The 13,947-nt window shown below is 51.4% G+C and overlaps 1 protein-coding gene and 1 pseudogene across 10 annotated transcripts in view; one reads left to right on the top strand and one right to left on the bottom strand.

The window, feature by feature from the left end:
* Positions 1 to 321: 321 nt before the first annotated feature.
* On the bottom strand, positions 322 to 927 carry LOC109458030 (ribosomal protein uL24-like pseudogene; annotated as a pseudogene).
* Positions 928 to 2,895: 1,968 nt separating this feature from the next.
* Positions 2,896 to 13,947, top strand: part of RYR1 (ryanodine receptor 1) — a 110,200-nt gene continuing 99,148 nt past the window's right edge. For 6 of the 10 annotated variants that reach the window (XM_074314389.2, XM_074314380.2, XM_074314386.2 and 3 more), the window contains exons 1-12: positions 2,898 to 3,102; positions 6,939 to 7,058; positions 8,034 to 8,138; positions 8,241 to 8,261; positions 9,162 to 9,236; positions 9,336 to 9,414; positions 9,764 to 9,876; positions 10,210 to 10,303; positions 11,241 to 11,334; positions 11,485 to 11,559; positions 12,053 to 12,209; positions 12,345 to 12,509. In XM_074314389.2, the coding sequence (XP_074170490.1) occupies positions 3,055 to 3,102; positions 6,939 to 7,058; positions 8,034 to 8,138; positions 8,241 to 8,261; positions 9,162 to 9,236; positions 9,336 to 9,414; positions 9,764 to 9,876; positions 10,210 to 10,303; positions 11,241 to 11,334; positions 11,485 to 11,559; positions 12,053 to 12,209; positions 12,345 to 12,509 (1,146 nt within the window). In that variant the 5' untranslated portion in view covers positions 2,898 to 3,054. Of the gene's footprint in view, positions 3,103 to 6,938; positions 7,059 to 8,033; positions 8,139 to 8,240; positions 8,262 to 9,161; positions 9,237 to 9,335; positions 9,415 to 9,763; positions 9,877 to 10,209; positions 10,304 to 11,240; positions 11,335 to 11,484; positions 11,560 to 12,052; positions 12,210 to 12,344; positions 12,510 to 13,947 lie in introns of all 10 variants that reach the window. The other 4 variants (XM_074314388.2, XM_074314387.2, XM_074314382.2 and 1 more) reach the window with 2 other exon arrangements.

The following is a 13,947-nucleotide window of genomic DNA, read 5'->3' as shown; positions in this document are numbered from 1 at the left end:
TGTGTATATTATATAATGTATAATAGGTAAACATATAACTGTGTTGTATTATATAATTGTATTAGCCTAAAGATATAATTATGCATTATATAATTCAATAATATGGTAAAACTTATGTGCCATATATATATATTTTTTCCATCTGAAATTAGAAAACATTTCCAATTTTTATTCATAAATCGAAACAGCAAAAGTAGATTTACAGAGCCATATATCAATAACAAAACAAGAAGGAAACAAATATTCCAGAGATACCTTCAAAACCAGGCTAAAAATCTGCAGTTAAGCTGGGGTTGCACAGACAACAGGTTATACTAATATTTATTCCTGCATTTTCTCAATAAATTCTTCCTTATATTTGCCTTTCTCTTTCCCAACTTGTGAGATTTGGCTTTGCGTTCAAGAATTTTTTTCCGGTCTTTGTCCAGTTTGAGCCTGGTGATAACCACCTTGCTCGGGGGAATGCCCACGTGGACAGTTGTGCCCGTAGCCTTCTCACGCTGCACCCGCTCGATATAAATGACATACTTCTCTCTGTACACCTGGACTACCTTGCCGATCTGCTGACCTTTCTAGTGTCCTCGGACCACCTGGGCCTCGTCATCCTTGCGGATGGGCATGGAGCGGACGTTGTACTTCTGCCGCAGCTCTGTGAAGAGCGTGGACGACATGATCTTCCGGCGCACGTGTGATGGGGCATTGAAGTGGCATTTGCGATTTTTGCTGCGGTCCGAGGTCACGAAGGGGTTGAACTTCATGAATGCCTTATGTGCTATATATTACAATTGTATCAATATATCAATACTTAACTATGTAATACATAGCAACTTATTATACACTTAACATTTAATGTATAATTTTAATGAACTGAAAGATATTGCGTTGTATACTTAATAAGCACCATTAAGTGTTAATAGTTTTAATAGATCCCTGTATCAATCAGTTACCATATGGTTGGCTCTAATTGGTTTCCTCGTGGAAGCTTCCTCTCCACTCCAGGTGGTGGGGACCATTCCAAATTAGCCCAGTTGACAGAGGAGGGAACTGAGGCCCAGAGGTATGAAGTTGCCTCTCTGGCAGGAGGCCCAGGTGTGTGTGCTTCCTGAATTGGCCTCCAGGCCTCACAGCTACCTGTTTCAGGGAACTGCAGAGGCCTTCCACCTGAGCTCCCAGGACAGAGCTGGATACCCCTCACCAGGCTCCCTTAGTATTTATAAAGCCCAGGGTGCCGAATCTGCATAAAGGGATGTCTCAGCTAGTGGTTCCCAGGTCGGCATGGAGGGACTCAGGTGGCCTCTGACAAGACGGAGGGTTAGAACACTGGAGTCAGAGTCTGGCCCTGGGGAAGTGGGTTTTGTTATACTTAGGAGATTTTAAAGAAATATCAAGCCAGTAAAGCAGAATAGTTAAGAACCGTGGCTCTAGGGTCAAATCCCTGGTTCAGCCACTGTGTGACCTGGGGAAGGTCACTCTACCTCTCTGTGCTCAGCTTTCCTCATCTCTAAAATAGGCTCTGTGAGAGTACAAGGTTGGACAAGTAAGTTCGCAAACTCATCCTAGAAAAAGTTCTACATACCTCATTGCTGAATATCACTACAGTCACCTTCGAAGTACTCCCCTTGGGAAGCTGTGCACTGTGGCCAGTACCTAGGCCACCCCTCATGCAATTTTGGAACTCTTTTTCTGGAATGGCCATCAGAACTGTCATCATATTACCCTTGATGTCCTGACTGTCATCAAAATGTCTTCCTTTCAATATTTCCTTTATCTTCAGGTTAAGAAAGAAGTCATTGGAGGCCAGATCAGATGAGTAGGGAGTGTGTTCCAATACAGTTATTTGTTTATTGGCTAAAAACTCCCTCACAGACAGTGCCCTGTGAGCTGGTGCATTGTTGTGATGCCAGAGCCATGAATTGTTGGCGAAAAGTTCAGGTCATTTTCGTCTAACTTTTTCACACAGCCTTTTCAGCATTTCCAAATAGTAAACTTGGTTAACTATTTGTCCAGTTGGTTCAAATTCATAATGAATAATCCCTCTGATAGCAAAAAAAGGTTAGCAACATCGGTGCAACAAGTTTGCGAACTTAATTGTCAGACCTCTACTGGCTTCACAAGATTATTGTGAAAACTATATTATTTATTCTGGTCGTGACCCTACAACTATACATGGTAAGGACCACACATTTTCAGTTCCTTCTCTAAACAATGTGAATAATGTCAGGATTGTTGTGAGAACTAAATGAGATGCTGTAAAAAGATCTTAGCTCAGGGCCTGAAATGCAACAAGCACACAAAAGACATCTGCTATGGCTATTATTCCTGCTTCTTCAATTTTAATAATAATAAGAAGAAGCAATAACAGCAATAATAGTAACACTTACATAACATTTACTATGCATTGGTCCTGTTTTAAGTGCTGTAAATCAATGATCTCACTTAATCCTTGCAACAGCCCCGTGAGGTAGGTACTATTAATATCCTTCTTACCAGTTGAGGGAATCTGAGGCATAGAAAGGTGAAGTGAGTCGTCCAAGGTCACACAGGGGAGTGACAAGGATCAGACTCGGATCTGACTGTCTAGCTCAGAGTTCTTGCTTTTAATCACTATATATGCTGCTTTTTAAAGTCAGGAGAGCTGGTGCACATCTCCACTCTGTTGTATGACATCAAGCAGGGGCTCCCTGCTCAGACCCTCAGTTTGCAGTCTGTGAAATGGGAGGATGGCCACTTCTTTACCGTGGAGGTGGAGAGAGAGTAGCTACCTTCTAGACACTCCTACGCCCTGCACCATCCCTCGCTTACCTCTGGCTAAGGTTTGGGGTCCGTGGGCGAGGCTCTGGCGAAGGGGCGGGGCCTGTGTCGTCCTGGCCCAATGGGGACCGGAGGGCGGGGACCTCCTTCCAGCTCTGTCCAGCACGCAGGTCCTCTTCGCAGTTCCATCTGCCTCGCGGGTGCCTCTGACGTCCCCAGAGGTCTCTGACCCTGGCCCGCCCAGCCTGACACCCCCTCCTCCTATTCCTCGACCTCAGCACCGGCCCCTTGGGCCTCGGCATCATGGGTGACGGAGGAGAAGGCGAGGATGAGGTCCAGTTCCTGCGGACGGTGCGTGCCTCTGTGTTATGGGTCTCTCGGGCTATCGCTTGGGTCCTTCTGAATGTCTCTCTGTCTCTGGATGCCTGTCTTGATTGCTGGTAGTCTCTGAGACTCGGGGTCTCTTCCTCTGTCCCTTTGGGTGACTGTCACTCTGTCTTTCTCAGTTTTTGTCTCTCTTCGTCCCCACACCCCTCACCTTTCTCGCCATAGAGAATTAGCAGAATTTGTTACTGCAGAATGGGGTGGGGGATCTTCAGCCGCCTTCTCTTCTGACATTAGCGATTTGTCCTTGAGAAGGGGGGGCTGATGAGGGAGCACCCCCTCCCACCACCCTGGAAGCAGGCACTTAGGGGAGGTGGTTCTAATTCCTGAGCTTAATTTAGCCGTCCCCCACCCCCCCACCCAGCCCTAATTCTCTTCTTGCTCCAGACTTTGACCTATTTAAATTCTTGGGAAGGGGGCTGGTGGACTGGAAGACCCATCTCCTTTGAACTCCAAATCCCTGAGGGTCTTCTGTGGGTCCCTTGGGTTTTGGGTCTTCTTTCTTCTCCCCTTGGTTTTGGGGAGGAGGGTCAAATATGGCTGTTAATGGTCTCTGAATAGTGTCTCTCCTTATCAGTCTCTTTGGGTGGTCTCTGTGTCTCTGTCTCCCTGTCTCTGGCTTTGTCTTTGTTTGTTTGGCTTCGGGCCCTCTGCATTTGCTCTGCCTCTCTAGCTTTGTCTCTCCCTGCATCTCTGATCCCTGGCTGGGGGCAGGGATGGGAATTGGAACAACAGGTGTCTCTCCCAGAATAGCCCAGTTTTCTGGGGCCTGGGCAGGAGACAGGGAGATGGGGGGAGGGACTGCCCATCTTGGAGTCCTTCCCACTTTTCCCTCCCAGTGGTTCAGCTGAATGTGGGGTGTGAGTATGGAAGGAGATGTTCTCTCTTTTGGGCCAGGTCTGCTGACCCTGCACTACTCCCCCCCCCCCCCCCCCCCGGGGCCCTGGGAAATGCTGACACAGCATTTGGGACCCAGAATAGGACCCTGGTAAGCCGGTCTGGTTTCCTGGGAGGGAGGAACAAACAGCTGGGGCTGCTAGTGAAGGATAGGGACAGCTGGACATGTGGCTGTGGGAAGAGGCCTAGCTTCACCCTAGAATCTTGCCCCAGCTCCAGCCGCTTCGCAGACACCATGATGGGTTGGGCTCCCCCTCCTCCCTGGCCCTAATAAGACCATGGCCGTGGCTATCAGGCCCTGAGCCACTCTACGTCAGGCCCTGTGCCCAGGGCCTCGGCCTTCCGAGGCATCTAATTATATCCTCACTGCCCCATCTTCTGAGGTAGGGCCCTATCTTTATCTTCCTGGGAGATGTGAGGGAAACCGAGGCCTGAGTGGTGGAGTCATTTGCCCAAGGTCAAGGCCAGGAAGTGTCATCTCTGGATGCCCCTGGAGCCCAACCCTCTTGCTTTCACAATTGGAAAACTGGGCTCAGACTTGCCAAGGTAGCCAGTGTTAAGTTCTAGAGTCCTGGCCCTGGCATCTCTTGGCTACAGACAGAGTGTGTTCTCCTGAAATTTATTGAAGTTGTGTGGTGGTTTTCTCAAACTTTTTGGACCTCATTCCACCAGTAAGAAATATATTTTATATTGCAACCCAGTACCTGCACATACACACATACATTATTAAAAAATCAACTTTATTTAAGTATAATTGACATGTAGTAATTATACTCATTTTAGGTGTTACAGTTCAGTGAATTTTGACAAACTGTGCATAGTTATGTAACCACCATCATAATCAAGACAGAACATTTCCTTTACCCCAGAAAGTTCCCTCTTGCTCTTTGAGGTAATCACCCTGCCCATCTATTTTATGTCACTATAGATTCTATTAGTCATTCTTGTATTTCATATACAATATATGCTTCTTGTCTTGCTTCTTTTGCTGAGCATAATGTTTTGACCTTTATCCACGTAGCATGTATCAAAAGTTCATTTCTTTGGTGCTGAGTAGTATTCCATTCATTGTATAAATATGGCACCGTTTGTTTATCAGTTCACTTGCTGACAGACATTGTGTTGCCTTCAATTCATGTTATTATGGATAAATTAGGTGCATTCACAAACCTATTTTTAACTGAAGCAAGTTTCATAAAATGTAGGTAGCCCTTAGGACACAAAGAGCATGTTGCTATTTTCTGTTCTTGCTCTACTTATTTCCCTTTTTAGTCGTGGTGGCCATGGACCCCCAAAGTGATTTCATTTCCCTTTAATGGGTGGCGACCTCTAGCTCCACCCTGTCTGGGGTTTCTCAAAGCATGGCCTGTGTCAGAATCTCCTGAGGGCTGGTTCATGATCCAGATTCCTTGTTCACCACAGAGCCTCTGAATCAGGCTCCTGGTGTTGGTTGGCGCAGGGAGGGGGGGTGCTGGAGGAGAAAGGAAGCTGCAATTTAACCAGGCCAACCCCCCTTCATTCTGATGCAGAAGTAAGTTGGAGAATCACTGATGCAGCACTGAGGCCCCCTGTCTTTGGTTTATATCCTGGCTTTGCCATTTGCCTGCTTCCTACCTGTGGGCAAGTGATTTTTATTTTTCTCTCTGAGCCTCAATTTCCTAATCTGAAAAGTGGGGACAGTGCTCCCTTCAGCAGCACACAGACTAAAATTGTGCTATAAGGATTCAAAGAGAAAAATGTGTACTGTAAGGATTCAAGGGGTCCATGCAGATATCTCTCTGAGCTCATCTCCCACTCTCTTCTTCCTTCCTGCTGCCACCACCGTCCTGTCCCCTTTGCTATTCTTCAACACACTTGGCCCCTTCTAGCCCCAGGTCTTTGCACAGGCTGTCCCTTCTTCCTGGAATGTTCTTCCCCCAGAGATGATCAGCCTGATTCTTTCTCGTTACTTGGATAAGCTTTACAGTTTGGGATAGAGTGTTAGGCTCAGCTTCAATGTCACCTTAAGATCTGGCACATCTGCTTTCTCTCTTCTCTCTCTCTCTCACTCTCTTTCTCTCTTTCTCTCTGTCTCTCTGTCTCTCTGTCTCTCCATTTTTTCCCCCTGAACTGTTTGAGAGTAAGTTGTGGACGTGATAGCCTTAACCCCTAAATACTTCAGTGCCTGTTTCCTAAAAAACAAGGCTAGTCTCTTACAAACAACAGTAGTTACCAAAATCGGGAAATTTAGTATTGCGGACACCGTTGTCTAATTCACAGTCCTTATTCCACTTTGACCTCAGTGGCAACACTGTCAATTCATGGTATTATGGGTAAGTTAGGTGCATTCACACTCCTATTTTTAACTGAAACAAGTTTCATAAAATATAGGTAGCCCTTAGAACACAAAGCGCATGTTGCTGTTTGTGGCATTTTCCCTCCATCCAGGATCCTGTCCAGATTCTGGCATTCTGTCCAGATTCAGAAAGTGCCCCTTAAATGACAGCTATTATTAAGACAGTACACAGAAGAGAAATCAGAGAAAGCTGAGCTTAAAGGCCATTGAACTTGAGGTGATCATACTTTCTACCCTTTAATGGTTCACCTTGTGGACCCCACCTGGGAGGCCTCTGGAGCCAACTGGACGGGGGTTCAAATCCCAGCTCCTCCTCTTCTCAGTGGTGTGGCCTTGGACAAGCCATGTCCCCTCTTTGAGCCTCAGTTTCTCCATTTTAAAATGGGGACGACACTGGCTCTTATCTCACGGGAATGCTAGCTGTATGTGGAGCGCTCAGCAAAGGCCCTTACTTGATAAATTGCAAGGGTGGGTACCTGTTTCATGAGAAGTGTGGGGTGAGCGGCTGAGGTATGAAGTATATGTGTGACGTGGGCGCCAGCAAGCCCTGACCCCTGGGTCCCGCCCCCAGGAAGACGATGTGGTCCTGCAGTGCAGCGCCACTGTGCTTAAGGAGCAACTCAAACTCTGCTTGGCCGCCGAGGGCTTTGGCAACCGTCTCTGCTTCCTGGAGCCCACCAGCAATGCCCAGGTCTGCTCTGGAGGGAAGGCAGGGCCAGGGGATGAGGGGGTCTGAAGAGGGGGTGTTGACAGGAGAGCAAATGGGGAGGGGGCTAAGAGAAAAAGGGGCTGGGGGTCAGAGGTGGGTAGGGGGGAGTTCTGAGGAGAGAGGGGCAGGGGGCCCGGGGGTCTTAGAAGGAAGGTTTCTGAGGGAGCAGAGGGCCTTGGATCCAAGGTGACAGGCGCTGGAGGGTAGGGGGCATGCTGGCAATGGGCTAACTGGGGAGGGGGTGGAGGCTGAGAGGTGGAAGGAGCCTGCAGGCTGAGGGTGAGGTGGGCTCTGGGTCTGAAAGAGGAGTTGGCCTGGGGGGATGGGGCAGGGGCTGGAAGAGGGAGGGGATGTGGGATCTGATGGGGGAAGAAGCCAGGGTCTGTAGGGGGCCCAGAGCCTTGGGTCCAAGAGGGAAGGTGTCTAGGAGTCGGAGGTAACAGAGGTGACAGGTGGGAGACTGGGAAGGGGGTTAAGGTTGCCCTCCCATGATTTTGCAGCGGTGTTCACAGTATCTGAGGGGCCAGCAGGAACTGGTGCGGCACTGGTCATGGCAGGACATGGGGATCCCTCTGGGGTTGGAGAGATTTGGGTTACCTGCAGGGAAAGCGAGAGACGCCTCCTGGAGGTGGGGCAGGCACAGTGTGTCTGAGGGCAGAGGCACAGGCTGAGGCTCCCCCTGAGATTAGGTGGGATTTAGGGGACCTACTTCGGAGGGTAGTGTGGAAGCTTCTGTGAGGTTTGGGCAGGGTTCAGGAGTTTGAGGGAGGCACAGCAGAGGTGTTTTCTGTGGTGTTGGTGAGGATTCAAGGTGTTTGCAACAGGTGGCAGAGGACAGGGCTTTTTGGGGTGTGGGGGTCAGGTCTGAGTCTTTAAGAGCTGTGGGTGTTTAGGGGCGGGGGTGCACCAGCTCTCCGGGCCTTCAGGTCCCCTGCTCACATCTCTCCCCCACCCCAGAAAGTGCCCCCAGATCTGGCCATCTGCTGCTTCATCTTGGAGCAGTCCCTGTCCGTCCGAGCCCTGCAGGAGATGCTAGCCAACACAGTGGAGGCCGGCGTGGAGGTGAGCCTCTACCCGCGGGCCCGATGGGTGGCGCGATGGGAGGGAGCGCCTGGGCTCATTTACCATCTGCTCTTCTTCCTCTCTCTGCCCTGCCCCCAACAGGCCCTCAATTTGGATAAGTGGGTAGGTCTGGCCTTGGGTGTCACCTGTCTTTCCCATGTCTCCTGACCCCAGGCCTGCCTCTTGGTCCCACATCCTGCACACCGGGGCTGGGGTGTCTCCCTACCTCAGTTGTCAGGGGCTGTGGAGCCCAGAACAGGCCAGGAAGGAAGGCAGGAAGGGGGTGGGGGTTTCTGAACCCCTGTCCCCCTCTACTGCTCCTTCCTCCTCTTTTGCATCCTTCCCCCCCCACCGACCCTGATTCCAGCTCTATCTGCATGGGACCTATCCCCTCACCTCTCCCATCCTAAGTGTGGATCCCCTCTGGTCCAGGAGTGGGTCCATCATGTGATCACATGGCCCCAACACATGGCCCCCTCAGAGTACGGGCATGTGAGAGCTGGGATGGAAGGCCTGTGCAGTCGAGCAACCGGTGTCACATCCCCCAGAGGGCCGAGTCTCCTTGTGTTTGGGGGTGTGTGGCAGCACAGGGCAGGTCTCTATGGGTAATGTTCAGATCTTTAACAACCGGAAAGACCGTACCAGTGCACACTGGCTGCAGCTCAGCCATGTTGTGACAGGTTAGAGCAGAGGGGCCGAGGTCCATGGAACATGAGATACTGGGGTGTCCCTAGTACCTAAGGAAGGGTCCAGCCTCCCTATGTGACTTGGGGGCCTGGTTAACAAGGTGAGGAGGCAGGGAGGACAAAATGGGCTTTGGGGAACACAGAATATCCCATCCACAGACTTCTCAGAGACAGAGACCCTACTTCCATGGGTTGGGAAACTGAGGCAGAGAATCTGTTGAGAGTCTGAGCGGAGGCTTCCTTGCATCTAGGCCTGAGCGTAGTGTTTTATAGGATAGGCCAGGTGTGTTGGGGGCCACCTGTTCTCATTCTGTGCCTTCCCTCCCCAACCCCGCAGTCTTCTCAGGGTGGGGGACACAGGACACTCCTGTATGGCCATGCCATCCTGCTCCGGCATGCGCACAGTGGCATGGTGAGTGCATCTGGGGGCGCGGGGGATGGGGGTGGGGGAGCAGGGAGCCGAGAGTGCAGTGCCTGCTAGGAGGAGGCTGACCTCCCTCTATGACCCTAGTACCTGAGCTGCCTGACCACCTCCCGCTCCATGACTGACAAGCTGGCCTTCGATGTGGGGCTGCAGGAGGATGCAACAGGTGCAGGGGCTGAGGGGGTGGGGTGTGATGGGCACAGGCTAGGCAGGGAGTTGGGGTAACAAGGTCCACAGAACTATGGGGTGGGCATGGGAATGCTCTGGGGGTAGCAATGGGGGGCTTTGGGGCAGAGAGTCTGGGGGTGCAGATGGATACATTTGGCTGGAGAGAATTGGGCCAGCGTGGGGGAACCCTAGGCAGAGGGTCCAAGGGCAGGAATGGGGGAACTGTGAGTCAGAGAGTTGGTGGCAGCAATAGGAGAATTTGGGGCAGAAGGCTTGAGAGGCTCAGGGCTGGGAATGACTGGAGAAGAGCTTCTTGGCAGCCATCATCCTGACAGCCCCCTCCACAGGTGAGGCCTGTTGGTGGACGATGCACCCAGCTTCCAAGCAGAGGTCGGAAGGAGAAAAGGTCCGTGTTGGGGATGATCTCATCCTCGTCAGTGTCTCCTCTGAGCGCTACCTGGTGAGCAATGCCACCCCTGTCATAGCTGCTACTGTCCCTGGGGCTAGAGGCGCAAGGGGTCAGCCCCATCTCATCACTGGTCTCTGGCCCCAACATCCTGACTCCCAATTTCCGGTTTCCTGATCCTTGACATCCAAGTCCTGCTTTCTGACTCCCCCATTTCCTGACTCCCTCCCGGTTTCCTGACCTGTGATCTCTATTTTCTGTCTCCCATCTGCCACCCCTCCCACTTCCCATCCCACTGCGGGCTTCCACCCCTGGTTTTGGCTTCTGCCTCTGGAACTATTCCCCCACCACCATTGTGTCTGACTGCCACCTCCTGGCTGCCCCCAGCACCTGTCAACGGCCAGTGGGGAGCTCCAGGTTGACGCCTCCTTCATGCAGACACTGTGGAACATGAACCCTATCTCCTCCGGCTGTGAAGAGGGTAAGAGCCGGACCCTTACCCCCTTTGGACCCGTAAACTGAGGTCCCCCCAAACAGATCTCCCACATTGCCCCTCAGACATGTCTAAACAGAGCCTTGTATCCTCAGACCCCCAAACTATGACCCTCACACTTAAATCTCAAACTGACCCCAAATCCAGAACTCAGTATCACATGCCCAACCTCAGACCCCAAAGTATTGGTCCCCAAAGCTCACACCCCAAACTCAGGTCCTGGAGACCAGACCCCTAAACTTAGATCCAAGCTTAGAACATTAAATTTAAAGCTTATCCATGACCCCAAGCCTCAGCCACCAAACCCAAAGCCCCCAAATTCAAACCCAGCTCCCCAAAGCAAGAGCTCTAATTAAGACTCCAAACCACAGTCAACCCACCTCAGACCTCCAACTTTACCCTCAAATTTCCAAAGTTGTCTCCCCAACCCTCCATGCTAAGATCCCAAAGTGTGACACCAAAACTTGGACTCCAACTCTCAGAGCCCAGGCCAGACCCAAGCTGAGCCTCAAAGCACAGGTCCCGGATCTCAGACCCACCTACTTCAGAGACAACCGTCATAAACCCAGGCCCTAACTTAAGCTCTGGAACTCAGACCCAGTAAATATCAGAGAACATGAGACTCAAACTTCTAACCTCAACCTCAAAAATCCAAACTCAGACCCACAAACCCCCCAACCTCAGCTTTGTACACCCAGACCCCCCAAACTTATATTCTCAACCTCAGACCCTAAACTGAGCCCAAACTTAGCCTAAATCTCAAACTATACATTTCATACCCTGAAACTCAGATCTCCAACTGCAACCCTGAAGCCAGCCCCCAGCCTCCCACAGGGCAGAAGGAGGTCCTCGGACTCTGCTTTGGCTCCGGGGCCTGTCTGGGGCTCCAGCCCTACAGTGACCATCTTCCCTTGCTCCTTTCCAGGCTATGTGACTGGGGGCCACGTCCTCCGCCTTTTTCATGGACACATGGATGAGTGTCTGACTATTTCTCCTGCTGACAGTGATGACCAGCGCAGGTCTGGGCGGGAGGCAAGAGACCCTGGAGGAGGGCAGTGAGGGAGGGCAAAGTTTGGTTGGGGATCTGGGGTCCTACGAGTGGCATTAGGGATCAGATTCTTGGGGACTGGAAACTGAACCCCTGACCTCTCTGCCTCCCTTGTCCCTAGACTTGTCCATTACGAGGGGGGAGCTGTGTGCACCCATGCCCGCTCCCTCTGGAGACTGGAACCTCTGAGAATCAGGTGAAGGTGGGGGGGGGTGGCTAGGCTGGGGAAGGGGTTAGGGGCTGTGGGGGCTGGGTGGGGAGAAAGGGTCTTGAGGGAGGAACTGAGGAAAAGACTGGAGGGCTTTGAGGGAAAATCAGGGGAGCACAAGAGAGCGATGAAGTCCTCAGGGTCCTAGAATCCTGGAGGAAAAGGAGGTCTTGGGAGACAGTGGGGTGTTCCTGAGGGAGAGATGGGGGGGCCCAAGTGAAAGTGAGGGGAGTGGAGGGGAGAAAACGATGGCCCGGGAAAACTGGAGCCATATGGGGAGCTTAGAGGATGCTGTGAGGGCCTGATAGAGGACTAAGTTTCCTGAGGAAGGACTGGGGGTCCTAAGAGAGATTTAGGGGCCCTGAGGAAGGTTTGGGTCTGGGAAGAGGGCTGGGGGCTTCAGGAGGTTTGGACCTCCCTGTGGTGTCCATGGGAGGCTTGCGGGGCGGTCCTCTGACCCCCTTGCCCTCACCCTCTGCAGCTGGAGTGGGAGCCACCTGCGCTGGGGCCAGCCGCTTCGCATCCGGCATGTCACCACGGGGCGGTACCTGGCGCTCACCGAGGACCAGGGCCTGGTGGTGGTTGACGCCAGCAAGGCCCATACCAAGGCCACCTCCTTCTGCTTCCGCGTCTCCAAGGTCGGTGGGGTTAGGGTGCCCTCCTCATCTGGAGCCCCAAATCCTGCCCCAGGTCCCACTCTGCAGTCTGTCAGTGGGGCTCCCCCATTAACTACACACGCAGAGGAGGCTGACCTCTGCCCCCTGCCCCTGCAGGAGAAGCTGGATGTGGCCCCTAAGCGGGACGTGGAAGGCATGGGCCCCCCTGAGATCAAGTATGGGGAGTCGCTGTGCTTTGTGCAGCACGTGGAGTCTGGCCTGTGGCTCACCTATGCCGCTCCAGACACTAAAGCCCTGCGTCTTGGCGTGCTCAAGAAGAAGGTGGGTGCCTGGCAGGGGCAAGGCGTGGGCACAAACAGGAAGGGGCCTGGGGGGTGGTCAGGCCTGAGGGTTCATGAGCTTGAGGACAGGACTGAGAGAAAGACACAGACTGAGAGAGAAACTGAGATTGAGAAAGACAGGCAAAAAGGTAAAGGCAGAGGCAGAGATATGGTGACAGAAAAATAGAGAAAGACAGAGAGAGAGATGGAAAAGACAGAGTGACAAACAGACTGAGAATAGCATTGAGCACATTAATAAGTACTCACGTTGTTTTGGGTGTGTGTGTGGGAAAATAGGCAAGATATACACACCTGTTCCCTGCCCTCCCAGTGCTCGGAAATGATGAATAAACTGCTTTTAATGAAGTACGTAGTTTTATACCTGAAGAGTAGGAAAGCTACTTTTGACAGAGGGAAGAGCACGTCCAAAGGCCTTAAGGTTGGTTTGTTGCAATAACAGAAAGAAGATCCAATTTGTCTGGAGCAGAGTGAATGAGGGATAGTAGAGGGGCAAGATGAGGACAGAAAGGAGATGGGAGCAGGTCATGTAGGGCCTTGTCGGCCATGGGGAGGGTCCTGGTTTTACCTTGCACGAGAGTGAGGTTCCTTAGCTGCTTGTGGGAACAGACTGGGGTGGCAAGAGCTGGAGCTGAAAGACCAGGGAGGAGATTGCTTGCTGCAAAGGTACAGGTGGGAGATGACAACAGACAGAACCATGGTGGAGACGGTGGCATGGGGAAAGGTGGCACATTCTGGTTATATTTTGAGGGTAGAGCCAACAGGATTTTCTGACAGGTTAGAAATCAAGGTAAGAGAGAGGGGTTGAGGACGATGCCATGATTTTTGCCCTGCAACTGGAAGGTTGGAAGTGCCATTAACCAAGTTGGGGACAGTCAAGTAAGTATCAGCTTAGGAGGACAGGGATCTGGAGTTTTACCCCCAATGTCTAGCACAGAGTCACTCAATAAAGACTTGCTGAGTGGATGAGTGGGAAGGCTAGGGAGGCACCTGTTTGCAAAAAATGAAGCTTGTACAGTGGTACCTTGGTTTTCGAACGTCTCCGTTGATGAACATTTCAGTTTACGAATGCCGTAAATTTTATGGATCTACGGTATCATTAGATAGTAAAATTCATGCTAAATTTGCAGTTTTAGGAGTTGATTTTAAAGGTCTGGAACGGATTAATCCATTTTGCATTACTTTCTATGGGAAAACCGTGCCTCGGTTTTTGAATGTTTCAGAACTCCAACGGTCTTCCGGAACGGATTACGTTAGAAAACCGAGGTAGCACTGTAGTTGGAAACATGAGCAAAGGATGATATTTACAGCCACAGACTAAATGAGGCCCTGGAGAGATCAGCTCTGGGGAAAGCCAGCACTGTGATGGCCTCCCCTCACCGAGGGGTGGTCAGGCATTCTATTCTGTTGGGGACATGTTA

This window comes from Rhinolophus sinicus, chromosome 8 (assembly GCF_057876585.1).
Source record: "Rhinolophus sinicus isolate RSI-liver-muscle chromosome 8, RSI-T2T, whole genome shotgun sequence".
Classification (NCBI taxonomy): domain Eukaryota; kingdom Metazoa; phylum Chordata; class Mammalia; order Chiroptera; family Rhinolophidae; genus Rhinolophus; species Rhinolophus sinicus.
Note: the sequence above shows the minus strand (reverse complement) of the source record. Positions and strands in the feature narration are given on the sequence as shown.